At 40.5% G+C, this 23,468-nt stretch overlaps 1 protein-coding gene across 1 annotated transcript; it reads right to left on the bottom strand.

Moving 5' to 3' along the window:
- Positions 1-9,685: 9,685 nt before the first annotated feature.
- On the bottom strand, positions 9,686-22,674 carry pgk1 (phosphoglycerate kinase 1). The gene is made up of 11 exons (XM_047378505.1): positions 22,474-22,674; positions 19,732-19,782; positions 19,479-19,634; positions 18,467-18,611; positions 16,091-16,194; positions 15,003-15,122; positions 13,863-13,977; positions 12,381-12,560; positions 12,100-12,277; positions 10,832-10,930; positions 9,686-10,230 (listed from the first exon to the last, which is right to left on the bottom strand). Exons 1-11 carry the CDS (start codon positions 22,536-22,538, stop codon positions 10,190-10,192), a joined length of 1,254 nt encoding a protein of 417 aa, XP_047234461.1. The 5' UTR covers positions 22,539-22,674; the 3' UTR covers positions 9,686-10,189.
- Between the last annotated feature and the right edge of the window lie 794 nt (positions 22,675-23,468).

Raw genomic sequence — 23,468 nt, 5'->3', positions numbered from 1 at the left:
CTGGACTCTGCAACCTCACTATTTTAAGAGGACATGTGCAATGGTGAGTGTTAGTTTTACTCTGCACAGCACACGCTGATGGCTGGAGGGGAGGCTTACCTCCAGCCGAGTCCACCTTTGTCTTGTCGGTCCACAGAATATTGTCCTAAAGTTTTCTGGTATCATCATGTCTTGTCTCAAGCAGGAGAAGACCTTCTTATTGTTGAACCATGAACACTGACCCTAACTAAGCTGAGAGAGGTCAGCAGTGTTTTAGATGTTAGGGTTAGATGTTATTGTAGGACCTTTAGTGACATGATGGAGTAATTTTGGTAGGATGGGCACACCTGGGAAGATTCACCACTGTTTCATGTTATCTCCATTTGTGGATAATGTCTCTCACTGCAGTTCACTGGAGTCCCAAAGCATTAGACATGGCTGATAGATGATAGATAGATGTTAGTTTCTCATCTGTCCTTGACTTTCTGTAGATTATGGCATAATGTGTTGCTTTTTCAGATCAGAATAACCTTCTTCATGTTATCAGACAGGTTCTATTTTAAGCTATTTCGTGATTCTACAAGTCAGGCAGGAATCAAGTCTGTGTGTTGATTTTGAAAATGGACTCAAAAGGGAGCAATTGCGTTGTCACGTGGGAACATGTTAGCTTGAATTGCGTTTTCTCTTAATAAATGAAATCATCATTTACAACCTTTTTGTTTTCACTTTTGTTTTCTTAGTCTGATCTGAAATATTAAAACATCAGTGCGAAGGTTTATTAGATTTATTGCTGACATAGTAATTCTTTGTTGGCAGCCAGCGTGGTGGAAGTAAATTTGCTGTGAAGAGTTCAAAAACAGGTAAAATTATTATTTTTTTGTGTGTTTAATGTTAACGATGGTTTTAACCTCCTGGATGTCTGATCATTGTCGGTAATTTTTGGTACTCTTGTGTTTTTCAGTCACCAATGCCAATCAGATGTCTTCACCCTCAGCGTACGTAGAGCGTGACATCATCTCCCTTTGTAACATCAGCTGGACGCTGTTACAGTCCGCATGTTGTGTAATCATCACAAGAAATCTTTAGCCGATGTTTGCAAAACCCCCAATGCAGAGAGGATGCAGGAAGCTGCATGACGAAAAGCAGGTTTTAATGAAGAAAAACAAAATGGAGAGAAACAAGAAGACCAATGGCAGCAGAGGATCAAACACCTCATACAAACCATGAGGCACGGTGGTGAAGGAGTGATGCTCTGGCTTTTTTTTTTTTACAGCCACCTCATCTGGGCACATTTTAGTCATTAAATCGACTATGGACTTTTCTCTTTAGAGTCTGACAGCTCAGAGTCTGATGTTACCAAACACAGCAACAAATCTATCCACAAAAGAAAAAAATCAATATGCTGGAGTGGTCCAGTCAAAGTCCAGGCCTTAACCTTGTTAAAATGCTGTGAAACAAATGTCTGCAAACCTCAAAGAGTTGAAGTAATGTTGCAAACAAGACTGATGAAGTTAGAGAGAAAGCACCTACTGAGAGTTATTGTAACTTAAATCATAGGGTGCACTAAGTTTTTCACACACATTTTTTCCATGCTGGAAACATAAATATTGACAGAATGGAGTCTGTTGTGTGTTGTACAAACCCAGAAAAGACTGGATCAGTTTAATTACCACCTGACATGATAAACCCCAGAGCTGAAAGAGGGTGTACTTTCTTTTCCATCATGACTGTAGACTGTAGTCGGATCTTAATAATTGATGAGGTTCTGAAAATGTGATTTCCTTGCTTCTTCTGCAGGCTGGTAACTACCTCTATCACTCATTACTCACCTGTAGCCTGAGATGTTTCCTCCTGAAGTCAGCAGCTTGGCTCAGGACCATCTGCTGGAGCTCACATTCAAATTATTTCTTAAAACGTGTAAATAGGCGAATCAGATGTGTCGAAACATGTGTTTAATCTTATCCACGGCGAAGCAAACTTTACTGTGACTGAATAATTACATGCAGCCCTGTGTTGTTGGACAGTTTAACAAATAAACCGCTTCTGTTTTCCAGGAAAATGTCGGGGTATCTGGCATTTCAAGAAGGTAAGCTGCTGCCCATCAAAATAAATCAGTCTATAAATCAGATGGTATGAATCATTCTGTTTCACAGATCAAACCGAAGACCAGGACTATCAAAATCTACCAGGTAGTAAGTTAATTTACTAATTTACTACTAGTAGTTCAACCTGTAATTATTTTTGAAGTATTTTCTGATGTCGAATAGATGTTTCCTGCTGTGTTCCTGCAGTGAAAACCCTCAGCTCCAGCCTGGAGCATGACTATATGTAAGTCTTATTTATTTATTTCATTTTTTTAAATGGCTCTTCGTGCTCCTAATATTTCCAAACACCTCCTGGTTGAAAGCATCATGTGGAGAAGAGCAGAACCTGCTGGTTTTGTGCTGCAAACCTTTATGTCATGACTAAGGCTTTAATTATGCAGGATCAATCCTCCCATAATTGAGAATAAATGTCTCATTGAATAATTTAATTACTGCCTACATTTATTTATTTACTGCATTTTTTGTGTATTTAAGGGTATACTTATTGATTCATTGAGTATTTATTTATTTCTGTATATATTCTTAATTATGGCAGGATTGGTCCTCCATATTTAATATCTAGGATGTTTATTTCATCTGCGATATGAATTAAACATTTTCATTAAGTCAATGATTGTATTCATGAAGAAACAGGAGGGATTTCTTTATATTATGTTATTTTTTTCAAATAAGCATAAAAATCTAGCAGTTATGGGGAGAAATATCACATCTAGTTCTAATGCACTGTTTTATACCTGTTACTAATGGACTAAATATGGTAAATAAAACAAATGACACCTAATAAACTAAGAAACATGATAACATTTAGCTGTAAGCTACACACTAGCTGTTAAATGAAAGTTAGAAATGACCCGGAGCTGTTTTCTATAAGAAATGTTATAAAGTGTCTGTTTAATGTTCAGAAGAACGTTATTTTTGATGGTCTCATTCAGGGCTGGCCCAAGGCTGAATGGGGCCTTAAGCAGGATTTGATTTGGGATCCATCTTCTTGTTAATCACCACTAACAGCGTTTTAATGCAGATTTGGTTAAGCTGGGAGAGGGGGGCGAGTAATAATTGGCTAAGCTTCGTAGCGATCACAGATAATTGACTGATATGATTCTAACTATTTTAACACGGCAATCAAACAAGGAAGGTTTTCTTCACACTTTTACAATGTAAACGGGTTCGTTCCTTTAAAATGTTACAGGTCCTTCTCAAAAAATTAGCATATTGTGATAAAGTTCATTATTTTCCATAATGTCATGATGAAAATTTAACATTCATATATTTTAGATTCACTGCACACTAACTGAAATATTTCAGGTCTTTTATTGTCTTAATACGGATGATTTTGGCATACAGCTCATGAAAACCCAAAATTCCTATCTCACAAAATTAGCATATTTCATCCGACCAATAAAAGAAAAGTGTTTTTAATACAAAAAACGTCAACCTTCAAATAATCATGTACAGTTATGCACTCAATACTTGGTCGGGAATCCTTTTGCAGAAATGACTGCTTCAATGCGGCGTGGCATGGAGGCAATCAGCCTGTGGCACTGCTGAGGTCTTATGGAGGCCCAGGATGCTTCGATAGCGGCCTTTAGCTCATCCAGAGTGTTGGATCTTGAGTCTCTCAACGTTCTCTTCACAATATCCCACAGATTCTCTATGGGGTTCAGGTCAGGAGAGTTGGCAGGCCAATTGAGCACAGTGATACCATGGTCAGTAAACCATTTACCAGTGGTTTTGGCACTGTGAGCAGGTGCCAGGTCGTGCTGAAAAATGAAATCTTCATCTCCATAAAGCTTTTCAGCAGATGGAAGCATGAAGTGCTCCAAAATCTCCTGATAGCTAGCTGCATTGACCCTGCCCTTGATAAAACACAGTGGACCAACACCAGCAGCTGACACGGCACCCCAGACCATCACTGACTGTGGGTACTTGACACTGGACTTCGGGCATTTTGGCATTTCCTTCTCCCCAGTCTTCCTCCAGACTCTGGCACCTTGATTTCCAAATGACATGCAGAATTTGCTTTCATCTGAAAAAAGTACTTTGGACCACTGAGCAACAGTCCAGTGCTGCTTCTCTGTAGCCCAGGTCAGGCGCTTCTGCCGCTGTTTCTGGTTCAAAAGTGGCTTGACCTGGGGAATGCGGCACCTGTTGCCCATTTCCTGCACACGCCTGTGCACGGTGGCTCTGGATGTTTCTACTCCAGACTCAGTCCACTGCTTCCGCAGGTCCTCCAAGGTCTGGAATCGGCCCTTCTCCACAATCTTCCTCAGGGTCCGGTCACCTCTTCTCGTTTTGCAGCGTTTTCTGCCACACTTTTTCCTTCCCACAGACTTCCCACTGAGGTGCCTTGATACAGCACTCTGGGAACAGCCTATTCGTTCAGAAATGTCTTTCTGTGTCTTACCCTCTTGCTTGAGGGTGTCAATAGTGGCCTTCTGGACAGCAGTCAGGTCGGCAGTCTTACCCATGATTGGGGTTTTGAGTGATGAACCAGGCTGGGAGTTTTAAAGGCCTCAGGAATCTTTTGCAGGTGTTTAGAGTTAACTCGTTGATTCAGATGATTAGGTTCATAGCTCGTTTAGAGACCCTTTTAATGATATGCTAATTTTGTGAGATAGGAATTTTGGGTTTTCATGAGCTGTATGCCAAAATCATCCGTATTAAGACAATAAAAGACCTGAAATATTTCAGTTAGTGTGCAATGAATCTAAAATATATGAATGTAAAATTTTCATCATGACATTATGGAAAATAATGAACTTTATCACAATATGCTAATTTTTTTAGAAGGACCTGTATTTATGCTGAAATTTTTAAATCCAATTTAATAGCATTCTCAATCTTCATAAATAAATATAAAATGTTAGCTCTATGGTCTTTGTTAAACTTCAAGCATTTATGGGAGCCCCCTGATTGTTTGAGGGCCCTAAGCTTATACTTAGTCCACTTATGCCTTAGGCCGGCTCTGGTCTCATATGGAAATGTAAGACCTAATGATAATTTGGAGGAAACGCTACTTGGTTAGAAAAAAGGAAGGAAAATAGGAGAAGCTCACAGTCTTCCCCAACATCAGGATCCACGGAGAATGAAAAGGGTTGGCTGGACTCTCAAGGAGACCTGAATCCTTGTCTCTTTGGCTCAGGGACACGGGACGACAGGAGCTCCTTCGGGTGGCTCATGGTGGTCACTGTCAGACAGGCCAGCGCCGGTGGTCTCTTTTGTTCAGAGTTTTGGTTGTCAGGAGGTTCTACACTTGAACTGAGAATGGGGGTCATCAGTTATGATCTCATTATTAGTTGTTTAAGGTTGTTGGCAGTATTCAGACAGGAACTGGGCAGAGAGAGAAGCAGGAAGACATACAGCAAAGGTCCCAAGGTCAGGAATCGAACCCCAGACGGCAGCGTTGAGCACTAAATATGCTGAAAACAGCATATTGTTCAGATTTTATTTATCTCCAACTTTGTTTCTGCTCTCAGGTTTAATACCTCTTGCACTATGTTCATAGAAAATGGGCGGAGTTAGAAGCTGAGAGCCAATCAGCGAGTTTGCAACTAGAAAAATGTCATCAAAGCAGGAATCTCTCAACTTTAAATCTAAATTCGTCTTTAGAACAGTATTTTTTTTTTGCTTAATGACAATACGCATCGCTGCGAATGTAATAAACTCTCTGCTGGATAAAAAAATACAATTAAAATTGTAAAAACCTGCGTCGATTTAAAAAAACAGTGGCAAAAAATCAATAAAAGAATGAAATAAAAAGAATGTGGTGTACTTCTGAGCTGATTATTTAATTGTGTGCAAATAAATGTGTTTGAAGAGGGTCTCTGTAATAAAAGTGTGTTTTATTGTTTCACAGAGATCCAATCGCTGGTTCTTTCTATGGAAATGGTAAGAACAGGTTACCTGGTGAGTATGTTAACTCGTACGGTTAAAATCAGACATTTACAGGCACTCTATAAATACATAAAAAAAACGTTGGTTTTCTCATTATCTGATATTTAATCAGACTTAAATTTTCCTGTTTTAGTTCATCTTTATATGTATTTACTAAGTGCCAGAATAATTAGAGAGATTTGTTTTATTACTCCCTTTAAATTCAGAAACCTCAGGTTATGATGATGATGTCATAGCTTTGTAAGCGTCTGATAGGTTCACTCACAACATTTGATTCAAGTGCTTCATCTCTGGGACACCAGAGATGATTCATATTTGACTATCAACCTTGTGAAGATACAGGCTAAGCTGGTTAGAGAGTCATTATCCACAGTGACACGAGTCCTGTACTTAAATGGGCTGAAAGGTCACTCCGCAAGGAAGAAGCTATTACAACTAAATCAACATAAAAAGCCTGGGACAAAGGCCTTCATTTCTGGAGACATGTGCTGTCGTTTGATAAACTAAGAATAAACAGTTTGGGCAAATGTCCAAACGTTACAGTAGAAGAAGGGGGAAGCTTACAAGCCCGGGAACTCCCTGCTAACTGTGAAGTACGACGGTGGCAGCATCATGCTGTGTGGGTGTTTTCTTACAGGAGGGATTGGTGCACTTCATAAAATAGATGACATCATAAGAAAATAACATTATGAAGAAAATTAAAGGGGACATATGCTTTTAAATTCTTCCTTTTCACACTTAAATCATTCAGTTGTGGTCTAAATAAAGTGGAGCTGCAATGCTTTGGTTTAAACTTCTTGTTATTGTAGCTCCACAGGCTCCTCCTTTACTCCTGTTCTGCTCGTTTTGGTGCCGTCTCTTTAAATGCTGTTGAGATACCCCACACCCGACCCCCTCCAGGACAAAAAGCGCTGCACTTTAACCCGATCTGCCATTTTTGTAGTGATAACAATAATCTAGCGCTGCAGAAACAGGACAATATATATTAAAATATAATTAAAGGGCTGCACGGTGGTGCAGTTGGTAGCACTGTTGCCTTGCATCAAGAAGGTCCTGGGTTCGATTCCTGACTGGGGGTCTTTCTGCATGGAGTTTGCATGTTCTCCCCGTGCATGCGTGGGTTCTCACCGGGTACTCCAGCTTCCTCCCACAGTCCAAAGACATGCCTGTTAGGTTAATTGGTCACTCTAAATTGACCTTAGGTGTATGAATGAGTGTGTTGGTTGTTAGCGTGCTGCCCTGTGATGGACTGGCGACCTGTCCAGGGTGTACCCCGCCTCTCGCCCATAGACTGCTGGAGATAGGCACCAGCTCCCCCACAACCCACTATGGAATAAGCGGTAGAAAATGACTGACTGACTGTCCCCTTTAAGCTATATCCGAAGACCTGGAAGTTAAAGCTTGCGCACAAATGGGTCTTCCAAATGAACAATGGCTCCAGTCGTACAGTTATTTAGTTGCAAAGGGGCATAAGGACAAAAAAGTCAATGTTTAGAGTGGCAATCACAAGCTGTAAAGGTGTGTGAGAGCAAAGCGACCTACAAACCGGACCCAGTTATGCCGATTCTGAATGGGGAAGGAAGAATGGGCCAAAATTCCTGCAAACTAACAGCAATTCTACAAAACTCTGAGAAATTGTATGAACATTTCTGAATTTGAATGAATACATTTTATTTTATTATTCTCGCATTGAGGAAGCAGGAATAATGTTGGTAATCTTAAAAGACCTCAAACATGACAAAGTTAGTCCTGATTTCATCTCTGATTGTGAGAAATAAGTTTGTCTATTCATACGATGTCTGTAAATATGTGGTTTCAGCTGTATAATTATTTTACAACTTGAGCTGTGTTTCTAGCAGTGGACCTGAATCCTGGAATCTACGGGAACGTTTGTGAATCAATGAAAGTAACAGAATCAATGGAAGGAACAGAAGGTAAAAACCCAGTCTGTCTTCAGACATTCCTGCATTAAAACCTTAGAGTTATAGTCAAAGTGTAATGGATGACTCATTCAAACCACTCTATCACCAAAGCAGATAACGACTATGAAAACGTCTCGGTACATCAAGACGGTGAGTTATGATCTTCAAATGAAACATCTGCAGGGAGTTTATTAGTTAAATTACATTTTTATCCAAAGATGAAGATGCTGAACTACACCAGTTACGGAGAGCCAGTTAAACTGGCCGGACTTTAAGCTGATTTAGTTCAATATGACATCTGTTACAGTGGAACATTTAAACTAAATAACTAAAAACAAAAAATCCAACAGAGACCTGAGATGTGTTACTTTGAATGTGTGTGAACTAATGTAAAAAACGGGCAAAGTAAAAGAGCAACGTGCAATAGCAGAGTGAGCATGTGCAAAATTAAACATCAACAGGAAATCTAACATTTTTACCAGGAAATCTGATTTAAATATCAGTTTGGGGGTATTTTTGTTCAGAAACACAGTATAGGCCAAATGTTTTGGAGGTTTCACAGATTTGTTGCTTTCATTTTTAATTACATGGTACACTAAACATTTAAAGCATTTTAATACGTTTTAAAGACTTTTATGAGAAAATACAATAATCTTCTGGAAAGAACAGATGTATATATATATATATATATATATGTACTTCACCACCTCCTTCATTACATCTGCTTTTATAAAACTATTTGTTTTATATAAAGTTATAAACAACACCTTCATTGTGTTATTTGTCTTGACAGAACCAGATTATGTGAATGAAAATGGGGAGTAAACCTGAACACAACAGGACCATGGAGGGTTTCATCTGCCTGCAGCATCTCTTCTTTCTCGACCTCTGGTCAAACTTTATTTTAGTTTAAAATGTGTGTAAGGAGTTTGTAAATAAACCAGCACATTCAGGTGAAATGTGAGGGTGCCATCTAGTGGTCAGAAAATAAATATATTCATTTATCCTACAGGTGAGTCCTCGTGTCATTTGCTTGCTAAAATGATTTAATCTGACTTTAGACAAAATGTTTTCACGTTATGAAGTTATCCTCTCTTAGAGAATCACCTTGTTGGTGCTAAAACAGTATCTTATGCTATCATTGGTGTTTTTCATACATTCAGGCTTCCAGACTTCATTGAAATGTAGTTCTTCATATAGTCGTGCCAACAGCGGAGTCGTCCCTTAAGTTCAGGAGCCTTTTTAATATGAACCCAATGGCAGTTCATGGGTCAGAGGTCTGAGACCGAGACATAATTCCTTCAGAAATGGTCAGAAACCAGCCTAAAAATGCTTTAAAAAGTTAGAAAAATTTCAAAGATCTACAGAAGACTAAAGACTTTTCACATTTGACCCTAATTTATCATCCAGAGGAATTATTACTTTGTTTTTACCAACTTAAAATACACAGAAATTTGTGATTGTGCAAAATTACGAAAATAATTGTAATGTTTTTTTACCCATCCGACAAATTAAAAACATTTTAGTAGCTATAAGGGTTCATTAAGACCCCTTTTTTACAAGTTCTTTTTTTAAAAGAAAAAAGTAAATTAAACAGAATGAAAACCTACTTTTATAATAAAGATCATGCTTTTAGCCCCAATCTGTCCCCTGGGCTAAGATTTTTAAAAATATAATTTCTCCTTGTTAAGAACCAACTGAAGCAGTTTTTCTGTTAGCTTTCACGTAAAGATGATTTTCTGTCGTTTGTTGATGAGATTCTGAGCCACAGATTTTCAGTCTGAATGAGGAGACGATCACAAACAGACAGTTTTATTAGCCAGAACAGATCAGACGGGTGAAATCAGTGCCAACAGACAAAACACCACATTAATACTTTCTACAGAAGCTCTACATGTACAGTATTACTCTCATGGTGCTGCAGCGGGTGAACGGAGCTGGCTTGTTGTTCGTAAATGAAGCATGGTCCTCACCACTGCTTCACAGCTGGGAACTTACAGTATCTGAACTTTTTGACTTTTTAAGTGAAATAAAAAGGTCAAAAATGAAACGTGTGAAGGCTCTCACTTTCAGCGGTTTGTCTTAAAGCAGCACGTTGACGTAAGACGGAGCGCTCTACTGGGAAATGACTGCAGATCTGAGAGGAGTACAGATTCTCCTGCAAGTCTCAGCTGAGGGGGAAATCTCTGCGGTTAGGGTCAGGTGTGTTTATGACACTTGTGGAGACGTTTCAGGAGATATCCACCTCTCACACACTCACAGACAGACACACTCCAGCTGACAGAAGGTTTAGACACTGCTGAGGGCATCCACACCAGGCAGGACTTTACCTGAGGACACAAAGACAGACAATATTAACGAGTCCCTTGACTTCTTTGTGCTTTTTGAAATGAATTTTTTACATAACTTTCGCTTTACTTAAGCAAATTAGATAAATACTTAAACCAAATGGAGTAATCCATGTCCATTCATAAATTTTTTGCCATCGATTCCCTTTCATTGAATGCACTGCAGATACAATCGTTTCCATTTTGATTATATCAGAATTTCATGTTTTATTACTAAGATCAGGGAGACTTTTGATGCGCTGTAAATTTAAGTATCTGGGGGGGGGGGGGGGGGGATATTTGATATGTAAAGTAAGGAACGCTGTTAAAAAAACAATCAAATTTTGGGCCCCACAAACAGTAGTGAAGCCATTTATTTACGACTATACACAAAAAACCTGATCACCAGGGCTCAGACAGAACCCCTACACAACTTGTTATAACTTTAATATTTTTCTTTTAAGATAGAGAGAAAGAAAAGGGGGATTTCTTTTCCCTTATAAAAACAAAGAAGATCTTAGTTGTTAAACAGCTTAGAGGGTTAAGATGAGCTGGATCATTTCTTCCCTGTCCAGTAAGCAACATGGCCCGTTTCACCACTCACCCTCCAGCAGCTCCAGACTGGCGCCACCTCCAGTGCTCACATGGCTAACTTTGTCTTCTGTGTCCCACTTGGCGCAGCAGGTAGCAGTGTCGCCCCCACCTGGACAAAACACAGACAGCCACAGCTTCAAAGGTCGGAAAAATCCATTCATCCATCGTCTATGCTTAATGCTCTTCCTGCACGGCTGCAGGGAGCAATCCGTCAATCCGTCGCAGGGTCTGACTGTTCATTTATTTAGTTTTATTCTGTCCATCTTTCTGCAAATCAAGTTGTCTGACAAAAAAAAAAAAAAAAACAACCAAATAATCTAAGAAGAACCATACATACACACAGACATCAGCTGCTATCCAGCTCATCCTCACTGGCCAGGGATCAGCCAGCCAGAAACTTAGATTTTATCATAACACATAAATTAAAACCTAAAACTGTTTTTTAGAGAATTTAAAACAAAGCATAAAGCTCAATCAATCACACCAAAGAATGCGGAATGAAGTAAAAACCAAATAGGATCTCAAATCTGTGGATCTTGGGACACTTAGTTGAGAAGAGACAGATTTAAACATAAAAATATTCAAACTCAAAAACTAAGCTACAACCATAATAAAATAAAAAAAGCTATTTCATTAATATATTATGTAAAACTGAAAAAAGTAAGCCAGAATAACTATAGTTCAAATTAAAACTAGGCTATAATCGATAAACTCAAGAATATGATCTTTTTCTGATTCGGGGAAATCGCCACCCTAAGTAGGTTGCTATGACAACAACACTCCTCCATGAGAGAGTCGTTACTGAAGGAGGAAGACTCAAGGTTAGCATTTCTCAGCATCACCGAGGAGTTTGAAATGATGTGAGGAAGCAAATGAGCAGCTTGTTAAAAAGAAACATGTTGAGACATGAGAGCGAGACTTTCAGCAGATAACAGGAAGGTTGAGCCTATTACTGCAAACTTTCTGTGTTTTACTCTTAACATTTCAAAGTGCTGGCAGCCCTCGCTTATTTTTAGGCCAGTTACACTATTATAAGACGTCATCGACCGTTTAAAGTGACAGCTCTCAACATTACACCTTTGTTTTAAAACCATTAAACCCTCTCTTACTCACAGTGTCAGGCTGCCTTTAAAATGCTGCTCTTAGTTTCTTTTCCTCTAGTTATTAAAACAGTCTTAAAATGAAAATTTACAAAACTCCAGACGCTGCTGTAAGCACCACAAGGACCTGTTTTTAAACACAAGCAATAAAACAGCACCACCATCTCGTCTTTCTTACCGATGATTGTGATGCAGCCTGATTTGGTCACGTCCACCACTTTGTCCATCAGGTTCTTCGTTCCTTTGGCAAAGTTATCCCACTCGAACACACCGACGGGGCCGTTCCACACGATCTGCTTGGCCCGACCCACTGCTTCAGCGTACAGCTTGGAGCTCTCTGCTCCGCAGTCCAAACCCTACAACGGAAAGGGAAGCAAAATAGTGAGACATTAGCACTACCTGGCAAGAAAGACAGTAAAAGCGTGTAAAATGTAATTAAAGGTTAAGTCCTCATCTTACCATCCAGCCGGCGGGAATGCCAGCAGCAACGGTTGCAGTGCCGGTGGCGGCTTTCTCATCAAATTTGTCTGCGGTCACAAAATCAACGGGCAGCGTAATCTTGACTCCGTTCTTCTTAGCTTTGGCCATCAGGTCTTTGACGATACCAGCGCCCTCCTCATCGAATAGAGAGGTACCGATCTAAAAACATAAAAAAGATCAGTGGCAGCCATTTTCTTCTGCAACTCTCCATTAATGTACGCTTTTTATAACTGAAATCTCATTCTTATATAGAAGGTAGGGCTGTTTTTCTCTCCAGTTTTCTTGGGAAAAGCTGGATTGGGTATGACTGATATACCTTCAAGGCAGTGGAAGGAGATGTCATGTCCAGTCAGAAAAAACACCCAAACAAACAACAACAAAAAAAAACTGTCAGAGGATCGAACCCTGAGGAACCCCACAGGACGGAGTGGAGAGACATTTACGCCACCAGTCGGCTCCAACGCGAGTCCTCACTTCCTGTTAAGCAGCGTGTCGAAACGTTCTCAAAAATCTTCTTGCTACACTCTTCCTTCTTCCACTCAGCTCTTGCTAAACTGCCACTTGCTCCTTTGCCGGGTTTATCTATTGTTTTATCCCTGCTAAGGCTGAGCTGGGTGTTTGGGGATCGTGGTGGAAACGGTTGCCTTTTAGACTGGGCAAATAAAACGGAGTTGCAACACTGAGTTTGTGTTTCAAAATCCTATCGTTAAAAGGTTGAACCGAGGTTATGAACCGAAGTCTATCTGTGGCAGCACTAAAACACACAGCGTGGTTTCACAACACAGTCCTGTAGCTCGGTAGAAAACTGGAAACCTGAAAATAAAATTTCAGGCCTCATTCCTAAGGCTTTTTAATCCCATCATGAATGTAATCCGGTTCAGTAAAACTGGACAACTTGATGTCCTAGTCTAATCCTCATTTATCAGAAAAAAGACCTGATGATCCTCCCTATAGCACTGCAAGTAGAACAGCCCATTTATCTACATGCTTATACTCCTTACCCTCAGGACCAATTGGGTCCCACTCACTCCCATTATAGCTACATTTTTCCAATACTGTACTCCTCATTTCTCATGAATACGTAATCTATTTAAGCCTCTGCATTGAAAATAAAGCAAACGCTGAAGGTGTTTGCTTTATTTTCTGCATTTGATGTGTATGAATGAAAATAAACACCTTTCTAAATCAGGTTTTTGGGGTGATGGTTTATGATTTAGTAATAAACACTGATGCATCATTTTTTTCTCCATGTTTAGGTCAGACCTAGCTGTAAAAGACCATTTTGGTCAACAAAATGGTCTTTTTAAGCGTAAAGTACCACAGCAGTTGGTTTAAATTTTGGAACGTTTTTAACTCCTGCTTTAACCAGACTTCTTACACACTAAAATCCAGACTTGAAGTTGTTCTAAAGGTGGTTTGTTGTTACAACCAAACAGAGGAGCTGCAGCACGTCTTCCTCACCTCCATGTCGTTGAGGACTTTGAGGAATGTGAAGGCCATGCCGCCGCCGATGATCATCTCGTCGACCTTATCCAGCATGTTGTTGATCAGCTGGATCTTATCTTTCACCTTCGCCCTGAAGCAGGAGGCAGAGACCAGTCAGCGCAGAAACACAGAGGGGTGAAAATGAACCAGAACTTCAGAGAAATGAAGCCGCTTTAGAGCCTCAAAATGTCTGAGCCACACATTTACGGTCGACTAGATGGATCAGAGTATGTACAAGTTGAGTTCAAACCCGTCACAATGTTTAATACCAACGCAACTTCGAGCTGCAACTGTAGCCGCAACATTTCAAACTTCAGTTGGAGGCAACTGTAAGGTAAGGAGTGAGTGAAGTGAATGAGGATAGTAGTGCTTACAACTCCAATCGTGTACCTATTATTACAGTTACTGATAGTTACTTGATGCCTCAATGAAAACACTGACCTATACAGTTATTTTACCTTAACCAAAGGCAAACAGTGATTTCGTTCAGTGTTGGAAGAGCCTTCCGGTGAAGGAACACAGAGACTGATCTGTTTTTAAACGTCACGCATGGTTCTAAACCTCCGCTGTTCTCGATCGAACCTTCATTCCTGATTTGCTGTTGCCTTCCGTAGCAACAAGTGAAGAGGTCGGTTTATGAATCACGTTTTAAGCAACAAACTGAGCATTTAGGCACAGAAGACCCAATTTAAAAAGAAAATGTAAGAGTTTAGTTATAGACGACTGTACTGGAACATTCAGGGGAGTTGATCTGTTTTAGGGAAGTCTAATCCTGATCTCTGCTGATAGTTTCAGTCCAACAACAGACCTCTGTCTTTCTTAAGCTGTTTTAAAAAGAATTTATAGGGCATGGAAGGGAAGAACGTTTAAGGAATAGGATAGGAAATAGCGTTTTTTTAAACCTCTCCAGCACTGTAAAATACTCCAATCAAATTCCTTACTTCTCAACCTTCGAGCTTACTATGAATTCATGGCAGATATTTCTACAAAACTAATTGTGAAATGTGCAAAAAATAAGAAACTGGATAGATGGGTGAATATAAGAGGGTCAGAGGAAGAAGGAAACTACAGGGGGAAGCACACAGAGGAGGAAGAAATGAAAGAAATTCTTCTCACCCTCCAAGGATGGCCAGGAAGGGTCTCTGAGGTTTCTCCAGAGCCATGGCAAAGTAGTCCAGCTCCTTCTTCATGAGGAAACCTGCTGCCTTCTGAGGCAGGTTAACTCCGACCATGGAGCTGGAGGAGAGAGAGAGAAAAATATACATTTATAAACCTACACATGGCTTGGATTTAGCTTCTATGTAGAAAGCAGAAAAGGAAACCAATTCAAAGGCTTCTGGGTGTAAATCCCATAGTGCCCTATAACAGTTGTAAACACCCTAATGTCTGGTTTAGTTGTGGACTGTATCTTCTACTTATTTACATCAGAGCTTCTCACATAACTGTGAACTTTAATGGTCACATAGCAACAAAAAGCGCTGCCTAATGCTGAAGAGGGAGGAAGCTGTGACCAGCTGCCCCGTCCATACTGAAGAAAAAGCATCCCCACAGCATGATGCTGCCACCACTATGTTCAACTATGGGTATGGTGTGTTCAGGGTGATGTATTGTGTTACTCTCCCTTCACACGGGTTTGGTCTCATCTGACCACTTCTTCTTCCACATGTTTGCTGTGTCCCCTGCATCAAGCCTTAAAAAGGAGTTCTTCTTACCTCTCCTTCATGAAGACCAGATCAGCAGCTGCTCTAGTCTCCGTAGACCTCTTGGCTACTTCTCTGATTAAAGCTATTCTTGCCTATTTTATCAGTTTAAGTTGATGCCCATGTCTTGGTAGGTTTGCGAACCATGAACCCTTTCTATTCACATCAAAATGATGCACTTCAACATAAAAACCTGATAAAATACATTGATTCTTGTTACTGAAAGGATATAATAATTTAGGTTGTCTGTGAAGCCACTTTGAACCCTATATAAGATACGATGTTTGGTCTTAAAAGATAAGGTATAGTATGAGCTTAAAACAACCATCAGCTTGATGTAACGCAGGAACCTTCGCCCTCTGACCTCCAACATACCTGTATTTTGGACGTTCTCGCCAACAACATGTTTTCATACTCGGAAAGAGTTTCCAGAAAGGTCAGACTGGAGCCACAGCTACAGCTACCAGATGATTCCCAGAACCAAGCAGCAGGCATTCAGCTCACCTGTGAGCTCTGTGAGCCGTCCCAAAGGCATCGTTGACATAAACGTCCCCCAGTTTGGACAGAGACGCCCTGAAGGAGTCCGTCTGTTCCTGGGTGGCCTTGGTCTGAAGAACAAAAAGGATAGAAGATAATGAAGACCACAAAAAAAAAGGCAGATTGTGTGTCAGGGGGGGCTTCTGGATGCCTGTTTTTCTTAAAGCTGTAACCCAAAAAATATATAAATATTAAACAACAGCAGCTGTTGCAGATGAAACAGCCCTGCAGAGGATAGTGAGGGGATCTTGAATGGTCATTGGAGTGTTCCCCAGAGACCTGCTGCAGGCGCGAGGCTTTGAACATTGTCAGAGACTTCTCAGACTATCTCCATTCACTGAGCTGCCGCCATGAGGCACAAACGGTACCGCAGCATCCAAAGCAGAACCTGCAGACTGCTACACCTCTCACTACAGTTTTTATTATTTATACATTTGTCATTCCACATAAGATTTTTCCCTCCAAAGTAATACAGCTTTGTTGTATGCTAATAGTTACACACAGACATCACATCCAGTAGCCTGAATGGGGTGCAGGGTTTCAGATTCATACATAAATATAAACGTTTGAGCCACCAAAATCTGTCCTTCGCAGCAGAGAAAGCATAAAATATGTCAGACATGTCCATGAGACGTGTCCTTGCTGTTTGACCTGCAAACGCACGTCAGAACTCACTTGGATGCAGTGAAAGGAGACATGATGCAGTTGGTTTACTGCAGATCAGGTTTCTGCTGCACTTTTATAGCCAAAAGGTCACAACTGTTGAACCGCAGGGCAGAAAAAGGTCAAGAGGGTTCTTCAATGTCGACCAAATGTCAGACACTTGGGACTGCTGTGGAGTTTCTGCTGCCTGACCTTCTCCCAAACACAATGACCGATTCACTCAGGTAGAAATCCTTCTCCAGTGACTTGCATTATCCAGAGGAAGGAGTAAATTTACCTTAAACGTTAAACTCTAACATCCAGATTATTGTATCATTTCTGACTTTAAAAAGAAAACCATTCACTACTTTCTGCGAGGTATAAAACTCATTCCTTTTGGATAATTTATTAATTTTCTACTTGGAGAACAATTCTTCCCGCTTAGTTTTAACATTAATACTTTAAAGCCAGATGAGAAAAATGTAAAATGATTAGGAATATTAGGAATTAGACTGCTACAAACAAAAGTGAAGGAAAATTCAAACTGAATTGATTTAATTTAATAAAAGACAAATAAAATAAAAAGACGACTGAATAGATTAATTTACCTGACTGATGTGTTTAAAACAGGCAAGCATACAGATTAAAATACAAAAAAATAAATAAAATCGTCCTCAGCTGGTGACTCGAGCTGATCGAGCTTTTCCAGCTGCAGCTCCTGAACTGTGGAACCGTCTCCCACTGTCCGTAAGGTCCGACCAGAACCTTTAGAGTGATTTTCAAATCAAAAACTAATCTGTTTACATTGGATTTTAATGCTGGGGAGCTTGAAAATTAAGCCAGTGTTTTGATTTTATGGAACATTTCACCGTTGTGCTTTTATTCTTTATTGTGTGTAACAGTGCTCCATAAATGTTGATTGATTTATACGAGCCTCTGCTGCAGCACAACCAGTGATCCTGCAAATGATTGCATTACCTCAGAAAGCCAACCATTCAAATAGGTCGGATGTGCGGCAGCAGGGAAACACCCAAAACAAGCAGGACAGTGGGTCCTGATGTCCAACACCAAGCTGAGCTCACCGAGACCCTCGCCATCTCTAATGGGATGATTCAGTAGCATGCATGTGTAAACGCATTAAAAATAGACCCGTCCTGGTGCACGGAAACACTGTAGAAATAAAGCTGCATGCCACCCAGGCCTTGCTGCACAGGAAAAGCCTGGGGACCTTCAGGATTAATGCCAGCAGGTCAAAGCTCTTGATAACTGTAGATTAAAAACAACATTTGGTTGCACCGCTCTGAAATTGTGGTAACTAAATATCTCCAAGTCTTGTTGAACACAATGGTTGCCTCCTGTTTAGAGGTACAGCTGCTCTAGTTAATGTAACTGGTGATAATGGGTCAGTTGTGTGTCTTTGACCTGTGGTTACAGATGATTTCCAAAAAGAATGATATTAATTATTATAATTATAATTTTGAGTCCTTATTGTCCATCAACACCTAAAAGCTTCAGGAAAGGAGGGATAAAATGCTCTGCTGGGGAGAAGCAGTTTAAGATTTATACATCTGTCATTTCCAGGGGAAACATCTCTCAGCTTCCTGTAGCCAGTTAACTTCTCCCAACAAAAACATGAAATTCAGACTAAAGTTTCACTGGTGATGCCTTAAATCCAGCCGCTCAACACAAACAGACACTCACCTTGTTTCCAGAGGGGTCCTTGCCTTTTCCCTCCTCTTCGACATGGAAGCGGAGGTTCTCCAACAGGATGACGGATCCAGCGGCGGGGTTAGCGCCGGCGGCTTCCACCTCTGGACCCACACAGTCCTTCAGGAAGGTGACGTCCCTGCAGAGTCCCACAGATGGTGGTCAGGCTTGGATTTGTTGTAAAAGCATTTGGTTTCCGTTACAGTTTTCCCCTTTTTTCTATTAGAAACTACGTTGGACCAATTTGATAAATGTCAGTACAAACATTGCAGTAAAGATGGGGCGCGGCGCTGATGGTGTAGGGGTTAAGCGCGCGACCATATACGGAGGCTACAGTCCTCGAAGCGGTTCGAGTCCTGGACCCGCGACAGGATGAATGCCTCCCCCTCTCTCCTGTCTGCCTACTGTAAAAAAAAATCTAAATAAAGGCCACTAGTGCCGAAAAAATACCTTTAAAAACATTACAGTAAAGATTTTTGGCATTTCTTTCTACTCTTGTTTAAGTGGTGAAATTTAAACCATTTAAAAATACAGATTGCATTAACAACATTAAATCTGATTTATCTTTAAACTGTTTTTTGCAGAACTTTATCCTGCCTGCCTTAACGAGCTTCGAGGAACTTCTCCTAGAAAACGGTCTTGATCATCTAAAAACATCAGATTAAAACTGACATCATACGGCTGCCAAGATTTTTATTTTTAAGCTTTTTTTTTGTTCACAATATTACACTTCATTGGTGGTAATACAATCTGCAACCTAATGAGTACTCAGCCGTTTATTTTAAAAGCCATTTTAATTGAGACAGACGCACGTGGATGAAGGACATTTATTTTCATTTCTAAATAGTTTTTTTCATCATTTAGAAACAAACCTTTAAATGTGAACCCACACATCAGACACTGGAAACCAACCGTGGAAGCTGCGATTGATGCATCATGAAGCGGACTAAAATACAAAATAAATATCCACCAAAAATGAAGCAGGTATGAACCGTTATCCACTTACTTTCCCAGAAGAGTCTTGAGCTCAGCAGCAACCGGCTCCAGCGAGTACTTCTCAGGCATAACGTTCCCATCAGGACGTCCCAGGTGGCTCATCAGCACCACGGACTTCGCCCCGTGGTCCAAACAGTACTGGATGCTCGGCACTGCAGCCTTGATCCTGATAAAAACAGATCAGATGACCAGTTTTGTTTTGCCATCAGTAAAGGCAGAATATTTTCAGCCATATTAAGGAATTTTAAAACAAAGAGTCTAACCTCTGGTTGTTTGTGATGTGCTTGTCCTTCATGGGAACGTTGAAGTCGACTCTGAAACAGAAAGATTAGAGTAAATACAAGACATGTCCAGCTGAGAAAGTGCAATCAATCCAAATCATTTTGTGCCATTTCTTTCTGTTAATTGGCATGCTTCCTCTACATTTATATGAAGATAATAAGAAGAAAATGCATTGGTTGGTACTAAAGCACAAAGTGGTTTTCAGGTAGTAGTGAAAGATGCAAAAATAAAGTTTGTCGAACCATGTTTCAGCTCCCTCCTCTGAGAACATGTGCAGATGTCTCAGAACTAACAATAAAGCCATGGTTTGCACACAGAGGCATGCAGCAACGCAGACTGGGAGCTCACCAGAATATGATGCATCCCCCAGACTCCATTCTGTAACACAATCACCACCCCCACCATCCATTTATAGACACACGAACGGACTCGCACATACTCTGGAACTATTATAGTCGCCATCTACTGTATTAACCTGTAACCCGAACGCTGGCTATTCAGCTGCTCTCAAACAAAACGGTCACAGGTGTTGGTTGGGCTGGTATTCTGGCAGCGGTTACTCTGGTGTAGCTGTAAACTGTATTGGTAAAAAGCCAGAACTCGTACAACGTGGAAATATTTAGACTGACTTACCCGTTTACCTGCGCTTTGGTCAACACTGTGTTTAAAGTGCTATATAAATAAAAACATGGTAGGGATGAAATTTACAAACTACACCATGAGCCATATTTAAAAAAAAAAAAATGCATAATGTTTGTTACTGTAAAGAATGAAGAATCTCAATGTCTTGCTTTAGAAATATGCATTAGGTACTTTATTTAAACTGAAAGAACTGGGGAAGCTGGGTAGAAAAAAGCCAAAGGTTTACACAGAAAAGCAGCTCCCGGTGGCAATCTTCTCACAATTTCTCTTTCCTTTCCAGACACAGAAAATAAACTCTTACATCTTTATACAAAATGTTAATTCCAACATGCTTCACGAATTCTGCATTCAGCTTTACAAAATATGTGCAGCAGGGAGGTTGAACACATTTAGGTCCAACACTATAGGTCTCTGTAGCAAAACCGTGCCTTCTTGCTCTTTCAGCCGGGCCCAACCTCAGTTTTAAAACCTTGTGATCCATAAAACACCAACAATGTGGCAGGCTGCAACAGGCCTCAGCTTCGACTTGTGGCAGAGACCCAAACTCATCCGAATTCACTTGAAACGTCCTCTTCACACACAGCAGGGCTGGCTTTAAAGTGAACCTTGTCCTACGGGGCCTGGGGTTGCATCACCGAACCGAGCAAACCCACATGGCCCTCTGACATTTCCACACATGGTGTCAGTTTCAAATGCTCTCCTACAGACTGGGAGGGTTAGTTTGTTGGCGGTCACAAAAAAAAAAAAAAAAGGAAAAATAACTTAAAAACATAGTTCTGATGCGTTTATACAAGCAGAAAGTCAGGTTAAAGACAATGGTCCTATAAAGGTGAAAGAAAAACATCTAAGCAGAGTTCCACACCGTTGAGAAGAAGTGGAGGTGGTGGAGGAGTATAAATACCTCGGTGTTCACCTGGACAACAGACTAGAGTGGAGATGCAACTGTGAAGCCATCTACAAGAAGGGACAGAGCAGACTGTACTTCTTGAGGAAGCTTAGGACCTTCAGTGTTTGCAGCAAGATGCTGCATATCTTCTATAAGTCTGTTGTGGAGAGTGTGATATCTTCTACCATCATCTGCTGGGGAAGCAGCATCAGAACCAGGGACTTAAAAAAGCTCAACAAGCTGATAAAAAAGGCTGGTTCTGTTCTGGAGACTCCTCTGGAACCTCTGGAGATCATTGTGGAAAGACAGATTCTTCATAAAATGAAGAACATTATGGAGAACCCTGAACATCCTCTTCATGAGACTGTCCTACAACAACAGATTGTCTTCAGTCAGAGGCGTCTTCAGATCTGCTGTAAGACGGAGCGCTACAGGAGATCCTTCCTGCCCACAGCCATCAGCATCTACAACGGCTCTTTGAGGAAACCTTCATAATATGAGCTATAAAAACAATTTAATTTCCCTTTGAGATTAATAAAGTATTTTTGAATTGAATTGAGCAAAGCACTGAACCATCTTAAGAGTGGGAAGTGCTCTTAGTTGATGGATTTAAGGACAAAAACCAGTGAAAGTTCCTATTCTTTTAATGAGTAAGTAAAAAAAAACTGCTTTTTCAGAGCTACCTTTGCAAGAAGTTTAGTGATACTAAACTCTTGACATTTTTGTTGGTAGATGCCTCCATCTGATCAGATGTTTGCTGAGGGAATCGAACCTAGGAGTCTCTGGTGAGCTGAGACAAACTGGATATTTACTTTTTAATAAAACTCGTTTACAGGCAGACATGTTTAATGCTGAATACCAAGGCGTGTTAACATCCTTCAGGCTGGAGTATCCATGTTCGTATTAAACGGCAGGGCCGAGCAGCGTGTTGGATGCGGAGGTCACATCCATTCAGCATCTCCTCCCAAGCACGTAACACGGAAGGAAAACGTGACAACCAGTTAAATCACTTCCTGTCCTCTCCTCATTGGTCTGAGCCGAGTCAGATACAGTGAACCATCACTTTTGAGTCGTAATATACCAACCTGACAACGTCCGCTACGATAACGGATGGAAACTGACTAACTCGACGGCTCATTTACGACGAGTGGCTGTTCCGAGTAGACGCTGCTACGGGCGACATTAAACTGCTCACCTCATAATGACCCGCTTGCTTTTGACGTCCACCTTGTCCAGTGTGAGTTTGTTGGAAAGAGACATGTTGGCTGGTTCAGTTGGTTCTATCTTCCGCTGTCCTGACTGGATTTCCTCCGCTTCCTTCGGCCGCTGACGAGTTAGCTACCGAATGTCAGCGGTGACCTTAGAGCAGAGCATAGGAACAGCGTGAGGGCGGGGCAAATCCCTCCTCCGGCATCTGATTGGCTAATACGGTTAGAATTGGTGTATCCTGATTGGATTAGATGGATGCACGTCTCCTGACGGAATTCTTCGTCTTTCCTGGTGACGGAACCAGCAGATCGTCACATTTGTCAGTGTGTATGGTCTAAAATTGATAAATTACTATGCTATTATGCAGCTTTGTTACAGCGACTCAAACTGTGGCTCATTAGTACTGAGCAAATCTTGCATAAAAGCTTTAAAATGTAAAGCAATTTGTTTTCTGTGAGTCAAATCTATTAGACTCTCTTATATTTTAAGCATTTTAATTAATTACTAAGAAACACGTTCACCTTCAAACTAACATGCGGCGACCCTTTCTTACCTGACTTAAGCTGCAGTATTTTAAACAAAATATTCAACATTAATAAAACATAATGCAAAAACTGTAACGCTCCTCTCAGAAGTAAGAAACCTGGTAAACCAAACAGTTGTAAAGACAATGCTGTACTAAAAGGCTTAGATATGTCTCCATTATCTGTGCCAAAGACCCTCTGCATCTAACTTCAGACTTATTTCTGTTTAAAATAATAAAAATAAACCCTGATCGTACAGTAGACAATAGAGGGATTGTCCCTTAGGCAACCACATGAATGCAATTATCTCGACATTCCTACATTCTTTAAAAATGTTTTTTCTTTTCCAAAACATTTATCTCGTTCTAACTCTGTAAAATTGTGTTTTTTTATATCAGTCCTGCATGCTCGTTTGTTAGTCAGCTACTAAACTCTGGTAGATTGAAGCAGGGCGACA

The sequence above is a fragment of the Girardinichthys multiradiatus genome, chromosome 11, assembly GCF_021462225.1.
Source record: "Girardinichthys multiradiatus isolate DD_20200921_A chromosome 11, DD_fGirMul_XY1, whole genome shotgun sequence".
Lineage (NCBI taxonomy): Eukaryota > Metazoa > Chordata > Actinopteri > Cyprinodontiformes > Goodeidae > Girardinichthys > Girardinichthys multiradiatus.
The sequence above is the reverse complement of the archived record's forward strand: the minus strand, read 5'-3'. Positions and strand labels throughout refer to the sequence as shown.